The sequence below is a fragment of the Falco punctatus genome, assembly GCF_963210335.1.
Source record: "Falco punctatus genome assembly, contig: scaffold_49, whole genome shotgun sequence".
In the NCBI taxonomy this organism is placed as follows: domain Eukaryota; kingdom Metazoa; phylum Chordata; class Aves; order Falconiformes; family Falconidae; genus Falco; species Falco punctatus.
Window position 1 is genome coordinate 52417 of NW_027660175.1, and position 21478 is coordinate 73894.

Sequence of the window (21478 nt, forward strand, 5' to 3'; positions counted from 1 at the left end):
CAGGAGGTGGATGCTCAGTCTCCTGTGACCCCAGTAACTGGGACTGGGATCAATACCTCTGTCTGTAAGTAAAAGATGAGACACAGGTAAAATACCAGGCATGTCCTTTCAGCTAGGCATCTTCTTGCCATGGGTTGATTGTGTACCTTCTGCTGTGAATGCTAATCACAGTTTTGCCACCCTCCTTCTTCAGAGTTTGGAACAGAAACTGTGATGGAACTAAGGCTTTAATTTATCTGTCTGGATGTGTGGCAGGGATTGATATCCATTTTATCCACGTGAAGCCCTCCTATGTCCCTCACAGTTGAGCTGCTCAACCTCTGCTGATGGTCCACGGCTGGCCTGGCTCCTTCTACGAGTTCTACAAGACCATCGCTCTACTCACAGAGCCAGCTGAGCATGGCCTGAATGAGGGTGACATGGTGTTTGAGGTCATCTGCCCATCCATCCCAGGATATGGCTTCTCTGAGGCACCACACCAGAAAGGTGAGCGATGAAAATGCGCTGTTGGAATTGCCAGGTTCTTGGAGCCTCAGTCATCCCTGGCCCTCACCAGGGAATGCAGTTTGTGAATGCAGATGCTTGGCTCTGCACTAACACCCATGTGGCTGAGGCTCTGGGGCTGGCTGTGGAGATCTGGAAGGTAATGGTAGCTGGAAACCAGGTCTGCTTTCCACTTTATCCACTTTCCACTGAATTTCCATCTTGTGTTCACTGTATTGCCAAGGAGCAAGGCAGAGCAGCATAGCACACTGTGCCTTTACACAGCAGCATAAACATGTGCCTCTGTCAGACCATGATCTTTGGCCAGGGGATGATACACCAAGACAAACAGGTTTCCTCTGTTTCTCTTTACCTACAGGCTTTGACAGCAAAGCAACTGCTCGGAAATTTCATAAGCTGATGAATAGATTGGGCTCCAAAGAATACTACCTACAGGGAGAAGACTGGGGATCTCTTATTACCACAAACATGGCCCAGATGCTGCCACAGTGAGTAGCAAAGGGAATCAGTGCAGAGAAGGTTTCTCCAGTTCTTACCCTACCTTCTGGCTCCACGGTCCAGGTCCTGCCTTCTGTTTGCCCTGCCTCTCATCGCCTTCTGCTTTGTTTTCTCCAGGGGTATCCCCACCCCTGTGCATTCAGTCATATTCACGTGCTTTGCATTGACAGTGGTATTTGCATTCTCACGCTTTCTAAATTTCATAGAATCATAGAAGCATTTAGGTTGGAAAAGACCTTTAAGATCATTGAGTCCAACCATAAACCTAACACTGCCAAGTCCACTGCTAAACCAGGTCCCTAAGTGCCACATCTACACACCTTTTAAATACCTCTACCACTTCCCTGGGCAGCCTGTTCCAATGCTTGGCAAACCTTTTAGTGAAGAAATTTTTCCTGATATCCCATCTGAACCTCCCCTGGCACGACTTGAGGCCATTTCCTCTCATCCTCTCACTTGTTACCTGGGAAAAAGTGACCAACACCCGCCTTGTTACAACCTCCTTTCCTGTAGTTTTAGAGAGCAAGAAGGTCTCCCCCAAGCCCCCTTTCCTCCAGACTAAACAAGCCCAGTTGCCTCAGCTGTTTCTCATAGGACTTGTTCTCTAGACCCTTCACCAGCTCCGTTGCTCTTCTTTGGACACATCTTTCTTGTAGTGAGAGGCCCAAAACCGAACACAGTATTCGAGGTGCAGCCACACCAGTGCTGGGTACAGCATCACTGCCCTTGTCCTGCTGGCCACGCAATTTCTGACACAAGCCAGGATGCTGTTGGCCTCCCTTATCTAGGGAAGAGTTGTACAGAGAAAAATGGAGTGCTGTTTGGCTTCTCTTTCACTAGGCATGGAAGTAAGCTCTGCTGCATTTTGATTTGAGACCTCAAGGATCATCATTCTAAATCAGGAAGGAGATAAATTTAAAATTGGCAGGGAGAAAAGGAAGGAGCTCAGCCTTTCAGCAGCTGATCAGTACCACGAAGTATAGGACTTTCCTGGATGGAGATGGCACCAGCTGTACCATTTTTAACTCTCCCAAATTTTTTTGGAAATCACGATAAATGTGAAGGGCTTATGTATTTGGCTTAGTGAAATGCTTCTATTACAGCTCCCGTCAGACTTATTTTCTAGAAAATTTGGAAACAGAAAATGGCTTGATTTAACCTTCTATTCATTAACTTGATTTCAGATCTGTGAATCTTATCTTCGCTGGCAGAGAAGGTTTGAGAAGGATGATTTCCGTGATGCTTGGGGCTTATATACCATGGCTCATAGGCTTTACTAGGGAAGATGTTCGACGTATGTATCCTTTCATCCAGAAGAATATACATGAACTATTGCGAGAGTCTGGATACTTACACATCCAAGCCACCAAACCAGACACTGCAGGTAATGAACCTTCTCTATATCACTATGAACTTTGTATACTGACTGCTTAAGGCGTATAAACACATAGTTGAACAAAAGCCAACCATGTCTGAGAAGCAGTGAATTCTGGTGACTGAATGCAAGACATGGGGACAAGAGCTGTGTAAAAGGAAGTGAAAAGGAACCGCTTAAAGAAAGACGGAGACTACAAACATCACTTTTCAAGGTCTGTTAAATGGCATACCACTTCTCTATGGCAAAGAAACCCTTTGCAAAATGCCTCTTAAAGTAAAGCACAGGACCCTGAAATTGAAGCTTCTAGAAATAAATGTGGGTGAAAACAAGAAAAATAAGCAAGTGCAATGTGAATCTTGCAGAAAGGTAGACACAGCCATAATACCTGAAGCCAGAAGCATGATGTAGTGGGACCAGTAGATAAGGAGTCTGAAGAAAGGTATGGCCATCTCAGAAAAGTTACATGATTTATTTGTATAATATTATCAAAGATTATGGGGTATTCCTTTATTGAAATAAACCCTCATCAGGAAAGACAGCAGAGCTGTCTCAGACTGGCATCAGGTACGGAGACCATAGAAGGAATAGCACCCCATCCTGGCATTTAACTGGAAAAGAGGAAACTCAAAGTGAAACGTCAGCTAATGCCTAGTCTGTTGCTTGAACTGATTGCAATATCAGAGAAATAAAAGGAGACAAACCAGATACCAGGTTGGGGTTTTTTGGGTTTTCTTTTCAAAAGCCAAACAATGAAGACAGCCCCCAGAAAAACAAAGACCAGTATGTCTAGTGTCTGATCAGAAAACTAGCAGAAATGTTTTTAAAAGGAGAATTCATTTACAGGTGATAATATCACAGGGAAATCGTGCTTCAAATATCAGAGCTCTGGCAGGATCAAGAAGCTGTGGACCTAGTAATGGAACATATTTAATTTCCAAAAAAAGTTTTGTTGAGGTTCCTTCCCCCAGTGTTCTTAAAGACATTAAACTGCCTTAAGAAAAAGATTAAGTTCATGGGTTAATAACTAGTTAACATGAGAATTCATGAATATAAATAAGTAAGCAAGTTCCAGGGGAGAGAGAGTATCACAAAAATCTGTGCTGGCACCCGTACCTTTCAATATGATCTTAATTTCTCTACAGATAAAAGTGAATGGTTAAGTGAAAATCTGACACCTATCCAGGGTTTGGTTTAATCTAAAGATAAATGGTTTTGTAACTCTCTGCAGTTAAGTGACTGGTTGATTAAACTGGCCAATAAAAACTGATGTCAACAAAGTCCAAAGCAATTTAAGCAGAGGAAGAAAATCACGATGGGCTCTAGTTTGGTTGCTGCTATGTGAGAGAATCCAAGAGTCAAGGACAGTGCTTTGAAACGTCAGCCAGCTCAGACTTTAAGAGAATCTTACAAACTCTTAAAGAAAGCAAAAAGAGAGTAAGACAAAACACTAAATCCATGATATTTAGAATCTGTTCCACCCCTGTTTCATTAATATATTTTATAATCAAAAGAATACAAGAAGGGGAGAAAAAGAACCCTAAAGTGACCAAGCAGCTTCCCTACAAGCACTGTACATAGTCTAGGACTCTTTAACCTGGAAAAAAAGAAGAGCAGGGATTTTGTAGCACACTAAAATTGTGAAAGGTAGAAAATAAATAGGGGGAAAAAATACATATTCCCTGCTTAGTCTCAAAAAATATCTATATTATCAGTTTAGTTCTCATTAGGCAGGTTTAAAGCAAAGCTACAGTATTTTCACTCACCAGAAGCTGTGGTACCTAAGATGTGTACAGGTTGAATCATTAGTAAGCTGCAAACAAGACTGGTATTTCTGAGCATCCAGTCCATGAAAGTTGAATACAGTGATTCGGAGACAGCTTTCAGCTCAGAAAATGCTCACCTCCAGACGGGTCATATGTTAGCTGGCACATTTTAGCCTGCCCTACCTTTGCTGGTCAAAGCATTTACATGACTTTGATGTGTAGCAAATCACTTTAGGCCTGACAGCACAGGGAAACTGTTGTGCCAATGCACAAACTTACTTTGCATTAAATATGTCCACTATTAAATTGAAATCACATTGTGCATCATCTTCTACGCAGTCATTCAGTGCTAAAGTCACACTAAAATACACTTGAGAGTAGGCAATTCTAAGGATACTGTAAAACTACAGCCTGGAGTGTGGTACAGGAATTTTCCCAAGGCAAGCTCTACCACTGCTGAAGTAATCCCCACCCGTTTTACAGGTTAAAACACAGATATAATATGCTGTGTTTATAATGTTTGTTAGCATTCCCCAAAGGCAGGAGCAGATAGCAGATACACAACACTCCACTGTTGTTTAAATTACATAGAAAGTGAACAGCACTCAGGGTCCCAGTTAGCCATCCTAAGCAGGACAGCGCTCCCAAACAGTTTATCTGAAATTTCTTTTCAGAGTGTAATCCCTTTACATCTGAATTTGCTCTTTCTGCCACACATTACCAAGAAGCCCAGAGGATTTTCTTAACTCCTATTTTCTTTTGTATAGGAATTGCTCAACTTTATAGTGCTGTCAGTTATAGCCAAAATTCCATTGGGGTGAACTTTTCAAGAATAAAGTACTACCAGGGCTAGTAAAACGCACTCTTTACTGAATTCTCATAGAAAACTCTGAAGAATTGATGTAAGTCCAGTTTAACTCCCACTGAAGTATTTGCAATGCCAGGCAACTGCAATGGTTCTCTTCTTCTCTTGAATTAGGTTGTGGACTGAATGACTCCCCTGGGGGGCTTGCTGCATATATATTGGAAAAATTCTCTACCTGGAGAGATAAATCATTTCTGCATAAAGATGATGGAGGCTTGGAAAGGTAAGAAAACAGGTGCTCTTCCATGAGAGGACTCATTAAAAGAATGAGCAATGGTAACTAATGAGGAGATAGGTAAAAGACTGGCCAAAGCTGAATTTTGAGCATGAAAGGTTACACATGACAAGTAGTAGTGTAAACTCACAGCAGACTGCCTGCAAACTACTGCTTCAGCACCGGGCAGTTTTGCTCTGGGCACATGGGTGCCAATTAATTTGCTGCTTGAAAACAAGTGGAGAACAAGAACAACTGTTCTTCAGGGCATGAGCCCAATATAGCGTATTGAGAAACAGCTTCCAATGAAACGTCTTCATCTTTTTCTATCAATAGCAAATACACTCTTGATGAGCTTTTGGCCAATGTGATGATTTATTGGGTGACATCCTCCATTGTGTCCTCAATGCGATTCTACAAGGAGAACATCTCCAAGGACCCTGGTCTAACAGGTGATGCCAGGTAATGAAGTGGTAGGTGTAAGAAAGATTTGCAAATGAGATTGAACCACGTTTGCCTGTATAAACATTTAGATTACTTTAAAACAGCAAACTTAAGTTGTTAAAAAAAATAATCTAAGTTCTTATTTTCTTTTGATAAAAATAGTTGAGTCATTTTTCTTTTGAACCTGTAATTCACACAAAGTAGCTTGTAGCCAAGACAATGCAGCGGACATATCAAACTATATTCAGTCTTGTGTTCAAACTACAGGTCTATATACTTAGTCACCAAACAAATGTGATCTCTGGCTCAGTTCAGTTAAAACAAAACAGAAAATCAGGAGCATTTCCAAGAGAGACGTTTAAACTGAATTAGGAAGCATACGGCTTAGTGGTGGATAAAACTAACGACTACAAGTGTTAAGCACAAACTTGGGGAAGCAATCTGGAGAGCAGTACCTTCTAACAAACCAAGCACCTTCTAACAGCCACTGACTTTAAGATGACTATAAGAGAGGCTGACCAGAAAATGCTGCAGAACGGAATTCCATGTGATTGATCACACAAACAAATAGAAGAGTCTTTTCCTTTGTAGACCGAGCCAGCTTACCTTTCCTCAACTCATTCGTTACGCTGGTACTATAAATTCTAAAGTAAACTTGAGCAGGCTCATTTCTGACTGTCACAAAGAGGTGATGCGTCTTGCCATTTATCGCAAAACTGTAAAACAAGGTAAGTTTAAAAATAGGAAACGTTTCAAGATTGAACCGTGTGCGAAGTTGGCTCTACTTTACGTTTTTGGGTATAATATTCTCATACTCAAGGAGACTCAAATACAAGCAAAGCTTTTCAGCAGAGTACAAACCACAAAATGTGTCGCTGCGGTGAAGCTCTGCCAGCTGACTGTGGCAATTACTAGAGTCAGGAGGTTTTTATAGAATTTCCCCAGGACTTTTTTCAAAAAGGCACTTAGTTAATGTCCTCTAGGTTTGCAGTGTATGTTCCCACAGGGACTGCAGCTTTTTCCTCAGGAGCTAGTACATACACCACGGGTCTGGGCAAAGGAGGTCTTCAAGAACATCATCACTTACTCTTACATGCCACGTGGAGGGCATTTTGCTGCCTTTGAGGGACCAAAGCTTCTGGCACAAGACATCATGCACTTTGTCAGAAAGGTGGAACAGCTGTGAACATGCACTTTAGATACATATACAGAACAGAAGCAAGTTGTTCTGCCACCAGCAGAACCTTTACTTTGAGGGATCAAATAAATCCAATGTAATCACATAGAGAAAACAACATTTCATTTTGATAATCATTACAGTACTAAAATTGTTAATGAAGCTCTAAAGCTTTTCTAAAGAATAAAAGAAAAAACCCCAAAGTAAGCAACTTGTCTTCTTTCACTCCTGGCACCGTATCATTGCTGCACTCATAGTTCAAGTGTAACAGAATACATGAACGGTTTACTGCAGTAACACTGCACTCATCTGGGGAAGAGAGTAGAAAGAAACCAGCCCCTTGATCCTTAGAACGAAGGCTTCTGTTTAAAAGCTTCTTTAAACACTTGAGTGCTAGCGTCTGAAATATGCATTACAAGCAGCTTTGGTGGAAGTGTAAAGGGTTTTGATCTCCTGAGCACAAACACTCCTACGTTCAAGTTATATTTCATTCAAGAGACCAGGAATTACATATTCAAGTGGGCAGCTGCACACAAGGCAGCTTTCTTCATTCTAACAGGTTTTCCCCCTACGGCTAGCTTTAGCAGCTACTACACTATGTAAACAGATGTTTAATGGATAACAAGGCAGAGACAGCGTTCCTAGTGTGCTCCAAGCTCAAAAATACCAACTTAATTTCCTCTTCGTTCTTTATCATTCCATTCCAAATGGTAAAGTTAAAATATGCACCAAGCGTAGCAGGTTACTTCAACCTTTACCCTCATTTCAAACGATTCTTATCACACCATCGTGCAATTTTTGCTAGCAAGAAGCTGCAAGCAACCTTGCTACCAGTAGGCTCGAGTTTCTCTTCAAATGGGATAGGGCTGTTTGGAGCTGTTAAGCTCACTACATTACAGACACTTCTAAGTAGCTGACTGAAGGTTAAGTCCAGCAGACACCTAGTTTTGACACACTGTTCAAAGCTCTCAAGTGTTTCTCACCCTCCCTCCTTCTCCCATTCTGCACTAGACACCAGGCCAGAAGGGCTCAAGTTCTGCTCCCAAGTAATACCTTCTGACTTTGAACAGGAGTTTGACAAGTAAAGATAGTGCTGAACTTGATCACACTCGCCTCACCGCCTCTTCACATTTCATAAACATTGAAGAGTCTAAGACTTAGAAGTAAAAGCAAGCAAGAAACTAACTTTTATTGTTGTTGTCTTAAGTGAGAACAAGCTAGCATATTGGGACAGGAGTCCTATGCAGGAGCGGGCTGGAAACTAATGGGAGAAACAGCTAGGTATTGTGAAGGAGAATAGGAAAGATAAACATGGTTATCTAGTGTTTAATAGGTGTCTGCACGCTTGTAGAGATATATAGCTATGTAACTGCATGAATGATTCCTGCCCTGAGCCTGGTGGCGCATACAGCTGCGGTTTGTGTCCGGGCTCAGAGATGTAAATAGGGGCTTCTCTGTTTTGGTGGAAGTGTTTCTCTTTGCATAAAAAAAGAGGGAATGAAGGGAATGACCCCAGAGGTATGTTCAGAGAAGGCATGCTATGTTTCGAACTTTTTGACTGAACCAGTTCTTGTTTGGTGTGCCCTTCCACCTATGTATAATGTTAATCCAAAAGAAGATGATACTGTTTACACTTTGAATGTCGATCATTGTCTTTCTGTAGATGCTAATGTAGTAGGAGGCTGTGATGGGAACGTGTCGCAGCAGTTCTTCTCTTATCCGGAATAACAGCAGGGAAAGCATTAAAGAGTTAAATCACCTTGTTTGGTAGGCAGTTAAGCATGTGAGTCAAAATTGCCACTGCTTTTTGTTGTTGGTTCAAGGACATGGCTGTGAGGATTTTGATGGTATGTGCTGCGTGGATTTTAGGCGCCCCATTGCAGCAACATGTTACCAAAATCTGAGAAGATGTCAGCCTTTTGGGGCATCCATTCACTCAATTGGCAGTATTGTTTGTTTGCTGTTACCTTGGTTGCTGTCATGTTTGCAAGGGCCCTGCAGAACATGGCAAACCTGGTACTAGCTGTTCAAAAACAAAAAGGGGAAATTGTAAAATTGTACGGAACAGAGACAGTGGGTTATTCTGACGTTGATAATATGTCTTAGTTGCTTTTTTATTTGTTCTATTACTTATACCTTGTTTTTACTCGTTCGGTTTCAAAGGTTCTTTTTGTGCAACAGGAAGGGGGAGATGCAGGAGCGGGCTGGAAACTAGGACCATGCGTGGCGGTCAGTTTGCTGAGGGGAATGTGCTCGAGCTTGTCTGGACAACAATTAACATGATGAGATGTTTACAGAGCACAGGGGAGTGGGGGACGGATGGCGCCAAGGAAAAGTAACAGCTTGCTGTTAATTGATGGCAGCTAACCACCAATCGGGGATTGCCTAGTATGCAAGGCTTAGCTTCAAGAACCAATCTGTTTCAAACGCGCAGCTTCTGAAAGTGTATAGAAACTCGTGCTTCTGTACAATAAGTTGACATTTGCTTGCATCAAGCTGCGTCCCGTCTCTTCATTCGCCGCAGTCCTAACTTCCTCTGAAGAGGGTTAGAGCAGAAACCACTTGATTTTAGTTCTAACTGTATATCTAACTGACCGTCAAGGCTGTTGGGCTAAAGGTTAGTAAAAAAATAGGAAGACGTGCTTCCCCACTTCCACAGGGCCAATCAATCTCTTTTTGTCACCAGTACAAGACCTCCCAATTACTCAGAAGTCCCACTCTTTGTTTGGATTATTAAGTAACTGAAATTGAGTTATAGAGAAGTCTAATTTTATCAAATAGATAGGCAAACACTCGAGTACTCACTCAAGCCTGATCAGACTACAAAGGTCTCCTTTTACGGGTAAGAATGGCTATAGCCTTTTTAGTAAAGGCCAAGTGTATTAATAGTCATGTACATTACCCAGAGAGAGTCCCAAGCAATCAGCTAATTTAGTAATGGCCACATTAAAACTCGGGAGGGAAAAGGTTTATCCAGTATTTGCCAGTTCAGCAAGTACACAGCAGGAAAGTTTTACTCCCAACGCGCCAATTAGTCTCCTGTACCATAACTCAGGTCCCCAAAGAATCACTGTATCTTTGTGCAGCTGTGCCTTAAAGGGTAATTGCTTTCAACAGCCATTCAGGAGATGAAAACAGATGGACACGGTTCAACTACAGGAAGGTAGTAGACGCCCTGAATAAAGGATCCAGACAGACAAGAATACACAGTTGTATTTGATAAAGTTATCGCTTAAAGCGGCACCAAAGGTTATTCGATATTCCATTGAAGTTCTACAGAGTGTGGGTCATTCGTGAAAGCCTTTGAGCGCCGCTGGTGCTTGAAACCAGACATAGTCCTCCCAAGTAGAGGTCACATGCTGAGGAGCCGAGGCACTTCTGTTGATGTCTCCATCGCAGGACAAGTTAACAGCTAGTTTCCTCCCTCGAGTCGGCACCTTATAGTTGAGCTTGGGCCGGAACCAATCAACACCACAATCATGGTGTCCTTGGAGCATAACAACAGTGCCCATGACAGGGAGAGCCTTCAGCTCACTGAAGACATCCGCAACAAAGAGCGAGTGAAAGAGCTTGTGAACGCAGGATGCAGTTTTCAGGCTCTCCTCAGCACCGCCCTCACAGATACCCTCCAAGCTGAGCTCATAGAGCTCCTTGGGGCTCATGACATTGCCTCCAAGTAGAATAAGAACCCGAGGAACCAGTGTCAAACTAAACATTATTTCCAAGCGCTGGAACATTTCCTCCAGTTCTGTCAGCACCTGCTGGCACTTCTTGCTTGCCAGGTCCATGGAGGGTGGCTTCTTAATCACATCTCCATCCTGGAAAACAAAGCAAAGAAAGATCACCACATTTCATTATTAGGAAACATTAGTACCCACACACCCTTCAGAAAGCATGGCCCATCCCATCCCTGAAAGTTAAGGAAGGTTCAAGGGTTTATGTGCCTTTTAAGAGATACAGGTACCCACGTACGGAATCAGGAGACCCAAGATGAACACAAATGGCTGCCCTATAGCTACTCAGTTTAAATCTGAACCCCACTACTGAGGAATGTCCACGAGAATTACAAACTCCATATTTTAAAGATCAGCTATCACTCCAAAAAACACCTACCAGCCTTTTTTCTTCAAGTTGTTTGAGTAACAAACAAAGCAGTGGCATGCTTTGAGCACAAAGTGGAACAACAAGAGATAAACAGCAACTTTTTGAGACCTTTAGCCACCTAACCTAAAGGTTTTTTTAGTTGTTTGTGGGTTGTTTTTGTTTGTTTTTTTTTAATGAAGTTGTGGTAACACTTAAGGATACAGCTACAACTGCACTGCACTTTACAAGTGTTTGGCACATGTGAGAAACTATGGACTAGGGTATTGTTTATTAAGATTTATGTTAAGCCCAATGTAAAGGTCAGACAGCAAAAGATATGAAATCGCTTATGCAAACAGCCACCAGACACCGCTTGTGTAAGGTAGGATAACTGCAATCGCTTACACAAACTAAACCAGATACCGCTTGTGCAAGACAAGATAACCACCAGATGTCCAGGAACAGACAGAAACAGGACAAACAACCCCATATAAGGACATATGAGTGAGGGGTCAACTATGGGACGAAGGAGGAAGACTTCTTACTTTGGCCTCAACGACCACCAGGAGGCAGAAAACGACCCCCTAACAACAACCGAAGCATGCGCAGAGTACCTCCACTACTTCATGAACACGGAAGTAAAGATGTATAAAAAGGGACTGTTTGAACTGCTCAGCACGGCAGTTGGTGGAGCGCAGACTCCCCTGCCGTCCAGCGCTGTTTTTGCTCATATTCTACTTGCTATAATTAATAAAATTTTAATTGGATTATGATCCGTTCTGGTCTCAATTTATAACAACTTTTATATTTTACATATATAAAAGAATTAGTACAAGACTACATTTCTTAGACTTAGGTGCAGCATGTAGAAAAAAGTTTCAGCTTGTGTCTTTACATACCTCTTTTGATGTTCTACTCGCTGGCTCAGTTTGAGTTCTAGAAGAAGAAAAAAAGATGATCAGAACTTAAAATAAAGCACTCGTAACCAACATAAAGCCGTGAAAACAGTTTATAAAACCTGAACACCAAAACACTGTGTTCTGATAGTCTTATGAATATGGAAATTTATTTCTATACATAAAGTGTGCTCTCCTGGTACATTCAGTGCAACTGAAATAAAACCCCAAATCCCATTCCTTCTTTGTCCCCAATTACTCTAAGATACAGAATACAGCAGTGCAAGAAGAAGTCCTCACATATTTTCTTTCTGCTCTCTAAGTCTCAAAACTGTGAAGACTGTGCTACAGTTTTCGGTTCTTAAATAGTCAGCCATCCAAATATGAAGGCACCTTCAGGCAATCTGCATAGCCCCACTATCACAAACAGGTACCAGATAGAGCACTTTGGTTTCTACACTCCCCTGACAAAACAAGAACAGTTGTCTGTAGAAAAGTGTTTCTTTGTGGAAGCCCAAGCACTGTGTTCAGGTACCTACTATCCTCTAGCCTAAAGTGACTACCAATAGCAGTAGAAACATCACCTGAAAGCAGTTCCAAGGATTTTCTGTGGTCGAGGAGGCCTGTGTTAAAAAAATAAGAAAAAAAGCCTGGATTACCAGAATTTGCTTTAGGATCATCTTGAACATGCTACAATATTTTAGGAAACACTTATGACACACAAGCCCTTGCCGAGATTCCACATACTCATTGGTCTGTACCTGCATGCTACTCATGAATCAAACATGCAACCGTCCATCAGTTAACAAACAATTCATACATCATCCAAAGCGTCCCACGAGCAGAGGCAACCCAAAGGCTGCTGTGCCGGTCCTGCACAAATAGAAAGGCTCATTCTTCCTGCCACTGCTACACCACCACCAGGCTCGCAAGTACAGCCACGTACCTCCTGAACATGAGGAAGTGCTTTAGATTACCACACCAGGGTTTCTCCATCCATTTGCCTTGAGGAAGATACTACAAGGTGACTAACGCATTTCTGAAGGCCTCTCCACCGTGACACCATGCGTTCAGCATTCCCAAACACTAACGACTCTACCAGTTGTTTCCATAATGTTTCCAGCTGAAGGAATAGAAAGCTAACCTGCCCAATCCATTTGCAACTTTAGGAGAGCAGCGGCATTCATCCCTTACCCCCACGTGCAGGCATTTCTTGGATCTTTGATGCTAGTGGCACCTAGCCTCTCATTTTAGGGCAGCATTCCAACACCAGGAGAGGGTGCCATCCAACCAGAAATGGAGGCTATATTGACAAGACAGCACTAAGCATCCCCACCTAAATTAACCCCCCAAACCAGGCCATGTTTAGAAGCACAGTGCTGTGGCATCCAGAAAGTCTTGGTAGCGCCTGAAAGCACTGCAACACCTCCTGCAGTAATATGCCCAAAGCTTACAGGGGAGCCACATAAATTCAGGGGGTTTTGCTTGCAGATGCTTCATGGGTACAGGATGCTGCTGTACTGTTTGTTTGAGACACGCTGTAACGCGCCAGTACACTCTATTTATTGAGAACTAACATTAGAAAGACATGGCAAAACCACAAGTCAATAATATCTACTAACGGTGGAGGAGAGGTCTGTCTTGAAGAAGCCTTGAAAACATGAGCATTCAAACCATGCTGATGCAGCTGATACAGAACTGAACTGTACGAATACATCGATGACAGCGATAATGCTGTAGTCAGGCTTACATTTGAGTATCTGCAATTGTAATCAGATTCTCTGTCCTCCATAAATCTGAGGAATACAGCAGTAATACCTGGAGCACAGAGAGCAGCTTAGGGTGAAATCAAACTTAGAAAGGTAACTACTAACATTTGGGAAAGTGCTCAACTGCTTTCTGAGCTTCAGGTTTGGAAAAGATCAACTGTTCCTTCACCGTCCTGGCACAAAAGGCAATACGCTTTAGGATGTTGTTCTTTTTCTCTTGCCCGACATAGACATTGTCTTTAGGAATCTAATAGGAAGCACTTAAGAATGAAACTTCTTGTTTGCACGGTTTGCCAGCTGGCCACTCTCAGTCTTTCCTCTGGAGACAGTATGCAGCCCACACACACCCCCCGCTTTGGGGTGTAAGAATACCCTGCCCCCCTCCCCCAAACAAAGGAAGCAGGCAAACACGGAGACTCGGACTGCTGGCAGATGGGAACAAATCACCAGTTCACACTGCAATGTGTCTCTCCGTTTACTCTAAAAGCAATACAAGCAAAAGCATACAATAAGGGATCTCTCTGCATAGAGGAAACAGGATGGAGAACTTGACTCTCAGAAAAACCAAGCCCAAGAACAAACCCAATTCAAACATCTGAACAGTCACCACTGTTGGAGCTTGAATGCCACGTCCCAGCGGGCTGAAAAATCTAAGTCTGCTTTGGGACAGATACATTCAAATCTGCCCTGCCACAACAAAAGTTAACAGCAGCTTTAACAAGAAAGATACACCCTGAATGCCTCCGTAAACCAACAGCCACAAAGAAGGTGAACACACTGAAACCCCTCCCAAAGAACACAACGCGTTATGGCTACTTACCCAAGGTCTGTTTTGCCGGTAGCTTTAACTCCTCTAACAGGGACTCCCCTAACAGTTACCGATGAGTTCCCCGGAATCAGGGCATTATCATCTGTGTATTCTGGAAACAACATCAATACAGAGAAAGCATCAGTCAGTTTGTAAGAGTGATATTAACATGTCGTCACGTAGCACTTCAGGGAATCCCTTTACAGATAGAAAAGCAACATTTTACACACAGCGTCATGCTTTCATCATCTCACGGTACCTTTCCAGAAATCTTCAGGTCTGATAGTCAAACACAAGCAGCAAAATCTTTCCCATTTTTTTGGAATCGTTTCAACGCCAACAGCAAAATGGTCTCTAAAGTCACTACAGCAGTGTCTGCTAAAGCATGAGGTTCTTTCCTGATCTAACTTTCATTGCTTTTGCTCCTGTTAGCTTACAAAACCCTAGAACATGTCTCTATAATAGCGAGCACGGAAGAGGACACCCCCACCCTGCCTCCCACCTTTTCAAACACATCCCAACCATCCATTTTGCCTTCCCACCATCTTCAAAGAGAGTCCACCATCTCTTTTTTTTCCCCCCAGTGATGTTTAAAATCCTGTTTACTTTCAGCTTCTATTAGCATTGCTTCTATTATGAGATTTCTGTGATCACGCGGCCCGGAAAAATCTGAACAATTGGCCATCTTCACTCAAGGTTCACTGAAGGGTCTTTCCAAGATCATGTCACCATTTAGTCAGGACTCCTGCACCAAGTTATAAAACCCATGACCGTATCTCCACAGGGAAGATCTCCAAGAACCCCCTTTAGGCAGAACATCCTGGCCGAGTTCTTTCCTTCATCTTCTGAAGGTGACTTTAGGCACGCAGATGCTGTTCAACAAAAACGGAAATTCACGGTTATGTATAAAACCCCAAAATCTGGCAGACACGTGTATGACACTGAAATGTATTCCTTAGCTTTGCTCTGACAACCACTGGGGGATTTTTGCATTTCCACAGGGAAGACACCCTTACAGAAGTTCCAGTAAGTATCTGTGTCACAACCTGTACATCTGCCTCTACCTGCATGTCTATCTCTACCGCCGTGTGACACGCGACCCCGTAACACCCCCAAGACCCCTAACACCGTGCTGTTAAGTCTCCTCACAGATACTCTCCTGAACATACTTTACCTATCTGTAGGTAAACAGTGTGTTTAGGTCCAACCACTGGAAAGGCTGGGGCCAAAGTTACAGTTACCACATGTGGCAGGCATGTCATCCTGTTTAAGTTTTAATACAACAAACAGGAAGAGGGAAAACACCTATGAGTACACATTGTAAAGAAAAGACTGTTGAGAGAATGTCACAGAACCACAGGAAAAAAAGAAAAAAACAAAACAAAACACCCGGTAAAATTTGAATGTTTAAGGAATGGAAATGGTTTCCAAGTCTTTTTATTTCTGTCATATCCCAAAGTCTTTAATCACATGCAAGCTTTGCCAGATGGTAGATTACCAAACTGAGACAGCACGCTAAGTAATACGAAACCATTACCGTCTCTGAGAATCAAGCACCATTTCTGAGATTCAAAAGAACTTAGGGCTTCTCGAAGAACATTTTTAGGTATATTCACCATAAGTGATCTGCCATAAAACTTCAGTATTGCCCTGACACCGTCTAACACGCAGTACCAGGAAAAAAATGCACCGTTTGAAAGAAAAGAAGAAATGATGCCCAATAGCATCTGAATGAAAATGTCTTTGGTGTAGCAAAGAAGCTGTATTGGCAAGAAATGCCAAGTATACTTTAGACAGAACGCTCGTCTACAAGATGGCTTTCCAGGGTCTGCATAGATTCCCACTCACAGATACACTCTTGATCCCAAACGTTGCTACTGAGCAGTTTCTGCAACAGCCAAGCACCACTTTTCCAATGCGGTGGAGTAAAAGTAGCTGAAGACAAATTTCAGTCACCAAACCCACTTTTTTCCCCTTCAAATTAGCCATCCACTCCTTTTCTATCACGTTCAGCCTTCTCTGCCGGCTTTCAAAGAAATCTGGCAGGTTTGTGATTACAAGGCATTGTCCCACATTTCCTTATCGTTTTACCTAGAAGGGTCCCAGAAACCAAACCTCTTCCACGCGCGGTGTCGCCCATCGACCCCGTACGCTGCTGTGCCTGGCTGCGCACACAGCCCTGACGCCAGCTGCCAGCGCACAACCACGGAAGAGCAGCTCTGAGGCCCCAGCACAAGTCACCGCTGCCGGCCGCGGCCCAACCGCCTCACTGGCCACCTGCGCCGCCGCCAGCCGGCCGGTCCCCGCATCCCGCGCCCGCTGCCCCCACGCACCTTCCATGGTCTGGGCGTTGGTGACCTGCAGGTCGCAGTGAGTTGCCTTCAGCCTCTCGCGGCCCATGATCTGGCGCCTGAGGTCCTGTCACCGCCAGGCTTTCAACACCTGCTCTCCCCTCCTGTACCCCCCAGGCCTGTCCCCACCTACTGTCCCCTCCTGTCACCCTCCAGGCTGCCATTGCCTGCTGTCCCCTCCTGTCACCCCCGGGCTGTCACTACCTGGTGACATAAGCTACATAAGTTAAAAAAGAAAATAAGAAAAAAAAAAAACCAAAACGAAAACCTGCTTTGGTGAACACCAAAACACCCGTGACTTTCTCAGACTCTTCACTACCCCACATGTGAGTCAAGGGACAGGGTCTCCTAAAGGCTCTTTGCGGGCACTTCCTGAAGACACCCCCATCCCCCACCCCCCACCCCACCCTGCTTTTCTACAAGTGCACAAAGAGGTTAAGAAGAGTTTCATGTCTAAGTTAAAGGAGGCAGTTTCTGAAATTAGCTTAGGTGAAAAAAACAAGGTGGTGTATTCATGGATTTTCTCCTCTGCAAAGCCATGAAGAAAACATGAAACGCACTCCCCAAAGGCAAAGGAGCAAACTGAGGGAGAGCAGCTCATTGGCACCTTTCAGAGCTTCAACAGTCTGGAGAAACGGGGAAAAAAACCATACAAAGATAAAGAGCAGCCAAGATGCACTTTTATAAAATGCACATTGGGGCCTCTTCCAGATCTCAGAATGACTTTCAATATTGCTTTGCATGACTATTAGACCAAGGCCTAAAGTGCCGTGATAGCTTCTGCTTGCCGGGGCATGGTAAGATCACTCAAACGAGCGACAAGGTAACAAGTAAACACCAAAGGCAATAGCGGAGCTTACCGTTTCCCTCCACTGGCGACCAGCTGTGCAGTAAACCAGCTTAACCAGCCTCCCTAAGAATGGCTCTAAAGTCGCTGAAAAGGAAAAAAAAGAAGGTAAGTCCTTAGCCTGGGATGTAAAGGCACCATCTTGGCTCCCAGGCAGGTGGCACTGATGGCCCAGCAGGGTCATGTCCCCACGTTCCAGGAAAGATTAAAAAAGTGCAGGACATGTTTGTGGGGTGGGTTTGATGCATCCTTTCCGTTTGCTGAAAGCCTGAGGAAGGATGTATTCCACGGTAGGACCGGTGGCACTTTAGACCTGAGGTTAAAATAGTGCTGCACTTCAGTGACGCTCCCCAAGCTGCTTTCACCACCAAAGAGAAAAAGATTTGCTCTCTCCAGTATGGTGGGAATGATACCATAAAGTCGGTCAGGGAGAAAAACCCTCTAAGACTTGCTTGCAAGTTTCAGAAGGCCGGCATTCTTTATGGCAGTGCTGGGAGCACGGGGGAATGTTTCCTCTGAGCGTGCTCACCCAGTTCCTCGAGGGTACGCACTATGGACAGCAGAGCACTTGCACACTCATAGCGCATTACACATGCATTTTCAGTCAGGCACGGGATGGGTTACAAGTTGCTTGCTTTAATGCAAACGAGCACACACCCTCAGACAGCACTGCTGAGGTTTTTTACTAGCTCCCCGTGCTCCCCAGGCGGGGCCTTGCCCTCTCTCGGGGGGCTATCTGAGTCAGAGGTCACGATCTCCCCCCACAACAATTACCTTTGTCCGAATTCCAACCAACATTCTGCGGATCGCAGCACTCTATCGGCTTGTCTCCTCCTGCGACCACAACGTCCTCACCCAGAGGCTCTTTCTGCATCACCGAAGAGAACGCAGATCTTTCCCCCATGCATTCTTTGTTCCCCATCCTTCCCAAGGCTGACTCCCTGGATGAGAGGTCCCTTAATTCGTCACTTCTAACAGCTTTAGAGAGTCAGCTTGGCCTAACCTTTGTGCGCAGGTGTGTTTAACGTAGAGCTACACACCAAATCAGAGCGTGGCAACTGGGGAGCTCAGACATCTTGTCCCTTTGCCGAGCCAGCAGCTTCCCCTTAGCAGAATCCCTGGACATAAATGTATATACAGTGGAATCTATACAGTGGCATCAAACGTCCCGCCAGACACCACATCCGTCCCTAAAATCCTTCCCCCCAAACAACCCTGAAAGACTTCCCTTGACACCCTCCTCCACCCCAGGCTGTTCCTGAAATCATCCCCCACCTCCACCTCCCCGCCCTGGCCCTAAAACCTGTTCCCCCAGACCCTGGTGCAGCCCTCCCCCACCCTCGGTCCGTCCCTAAAATCCTTCCCCCAGATCCCCGGTCCTTCCCTAAAGGCCTTCATCAAACCTCCCGTCCGTCCCTAAAACCCTTCCCCCAGGCTCCCCACTCTGTTCTCTAAATAACACACACACCCTCCACACCCCCCCACCCACACCCCCCACACCCCCATACCCAGGTTTACCAATACACACACACCCGCCTCCTCAAACCTCCCCCACCCCCCATACACCCACTCCCACAAACACACATCCTTGCCCCACCCCCCACCCCCACACACCCCGCTCCACCCCTAAACACCTTCATCGATTCCCACCCGTCCCTCCCTAAACCCCTTCCCCCCGCCCCCTCCCCTGCCCCCGTCCCTCTGTCCCTGGCATGGCCCAACTGCCCAGCACCACCAGACCACTCTGGCCCAAACACCATAAGGCAATGGTTCCCACCTGACAATAGCAAGTCGAGGAACATTTTTTTTTTTCCTAAACAGAGAGAGTTTTACTTCGTACGCTGCCGACTACGCCGAATTATGTTTTGCTGGCTGACTGGATACACAGCAAAGCTGAACTCCACATCAAATATAATCAAATCTATCAAGTATATCAAATAATGGAATATATCAAATGCAGTTTCTTATATTGCAATAAGAGAAAATAGCATGCAATATGATAAAAGGAACCAGTAGCAGTTACTGTGAGCGATATGATAAAAGAGCAATAGGAGCGAAGCATCCATTTGTTATCCCAAAGTGTTAACGTGACTAAGGAAAGGAGACATCACCAATTCCCACCCCAACAACACCCAGGCCCACCCTTCGGCTGGGAGCCCCCTTGCAGCCAGTGCCAGGAGTCTCTCGGGAACTGGGAAATTCCCCTGGGGAAGGTACCAGGAAGGAATTCTCTCGCTGCTTCCCACCGTGCATGGTAGCCATGTGAGGCACAGCACAAGAGTTCTGCTCCCTGCTTTCTCTGGTGAGGAAATTGACACAGCACATTTACACCCATACAGAACCAAAAAACATGGCTTGGGAAAGTGCAGGGCTGCTCCCCTGGAGAGGGTTCGAGGAAGGAATTCTCTTGCTGCTTCTCACCCTGCCCTGGCAGCCGTGTCAGGCACAGCAGAAAAGTTCTGCTCCCTGCTTTCTGTGGTCAGAAAACTGACCTCTTTTCCTTGGCAATAATGCACAGCCCAAAAAACTCACCTTGGCAAAGTGCAGCAGTGCTCCCCTGGAGAAGGTTCCAGGAAGGAATTCTCTGGCTGCTTCTCACCCTGCCCTGGCAGCCATGTCAGGCACAGCACAAAAGTTCTGCTCCCTGCTTTCCATGGTGAGCAAAATTAATCCTTCAGCGTTGCAGTCGTTAAGAGCCCAAAAAAGTCACTTTGGGAAAGTACAGCACTCCTCCCATAAAGAAGGTACCAGGAAAAAATTCTCTTGTTGTTCTCACCCTGCCCTGGAAGCCATGTGAGGAAGAGCACCAAACTTCTTCTCCCTGCTTTCTGTGCTGAGAACATTGACACAAACCTTGTGCACTCATGCAGAGCTAAAAGAAAAAGTATCTCTTAAGAAAGGGCAGCACAGCTCCCCTGGAGAAGGTTCCAGAAACGAATTCTCTTGCTGCTTCTCACCCTGCCCTGGCACCCATGTGAGGCACAGCACAAAAGTGCTGCTTCCTGCTTCCTGTGGTGAGAAAATTGACCAAAACCTTGTGCACTCATGCTGAACCAGAGCTCACTTTGTGAAAGTGCAGCACTATTCCCCTGGAGAAGGTGCCAGGCAGGAATTCTCTTGCTGTTTCTCACTCTGTCCTTGCAGCCATGTGAGGCACAGCACAAATGTACTGCTCCCTAATAGCTGTGTTCTGAAAATTAACCCCTCACATTTGCAATCGCATAGAGCCAAAAAACCCCTCACCTTGACAAGTGCAGCACTGCTCCCCTGGAGAAGGTTCCAGGAAGAAACTCTCTTGCTGTTTCTCACCATGCCCTGGCCGCCATGTGAGGCACAGCACAAAAGTGCTGCTCCCTGCTTTCTAAAGTTGGCAAAATTGACCGTTTATAGTTCTACTCATGTAGAGACAGGACTTTCTTATTCAAAAGCAAAACCCAAAAAGCCACGTAGCCGTGGGAAACCCTTTATCCTTCCGTGTGGCTGGTGACTTCCCATGGCTCTTCCGCAAGGCAGGAGAAACAACCATGAATTTGGAAGCCCACGTAAATTCAAGTACACTTAATCCTCTGACAGTCACTGCTTATGGGCCAGCAGTCCTCTCACCCCTCCACAGATCTGCCTCTTAGTCCTCTAGCAGTCATCCTCCATGGACGGACCACAAGTCCTCCATACCTACCTACCAACTCACCAGAAATGAGTCAGACCACGCCAGAAGTGACACTGCCTGACCTGCAGGAGATATATTAGGCCTGTAACGATGGTTTCAAGACAGAAAAAAACACCACCATCCACCAGCCCAGCAGAAAAACAACCAGAAGAAACATCATACACAAACCAAAGGCCCCCATCCAAACCCCACAAAGGCAAAATAGCTGAAAAAA

At 44.7% G+C, this 21478-nt stretch overlaps 2 protein-coding genes across 2 annotated transcripts; one reads left to right on the forward strand and one right to left on the reverse strand.

Moving 5' to 3' along the window:
• Positions 1 to 1495: 1495 nt before the first annotated feature.
• LOC308057707 (epoxide hydrolase 1-like) lies at positions 1496 to 7863 on the forward strand. Its single transcript, XM_080411764.1, is given in 5 exon segments — positions 1496 to 2386; positions 5123 to 5231; positions 5559 to 5684; positions 6650 to 6683; positions 6685 to 7863. Coding segments are annotated over 5 exon segments (594 nt in total). The 5' UTR covers positions 1496 to 2229; the 3' UTR covers positions 6853 to 7863.
• Positions 7864 to 10130: 2267 nt separating this feature from the next.
• Positions 10131 to 10681, reverse strand: LOC308057690 (MAD2L1-binding protein-like; the record flags this gene model as incomplete). The annotated part of the gene is made up of 1 exon (XM_080411752.1): positions 10131 to 10681. Exon 1 carries the CDS (start codon positions 10629 to 10631, stop codon positions 10131 to 10133), a length of 501 nt encoding a protein of 166 aa, XP_080267878.1. The 5' UTR covers positions 10632 to 10681.
• Between the last annotated feature and the right edge of the window lie 10797 nt (positions 10682 to 21478).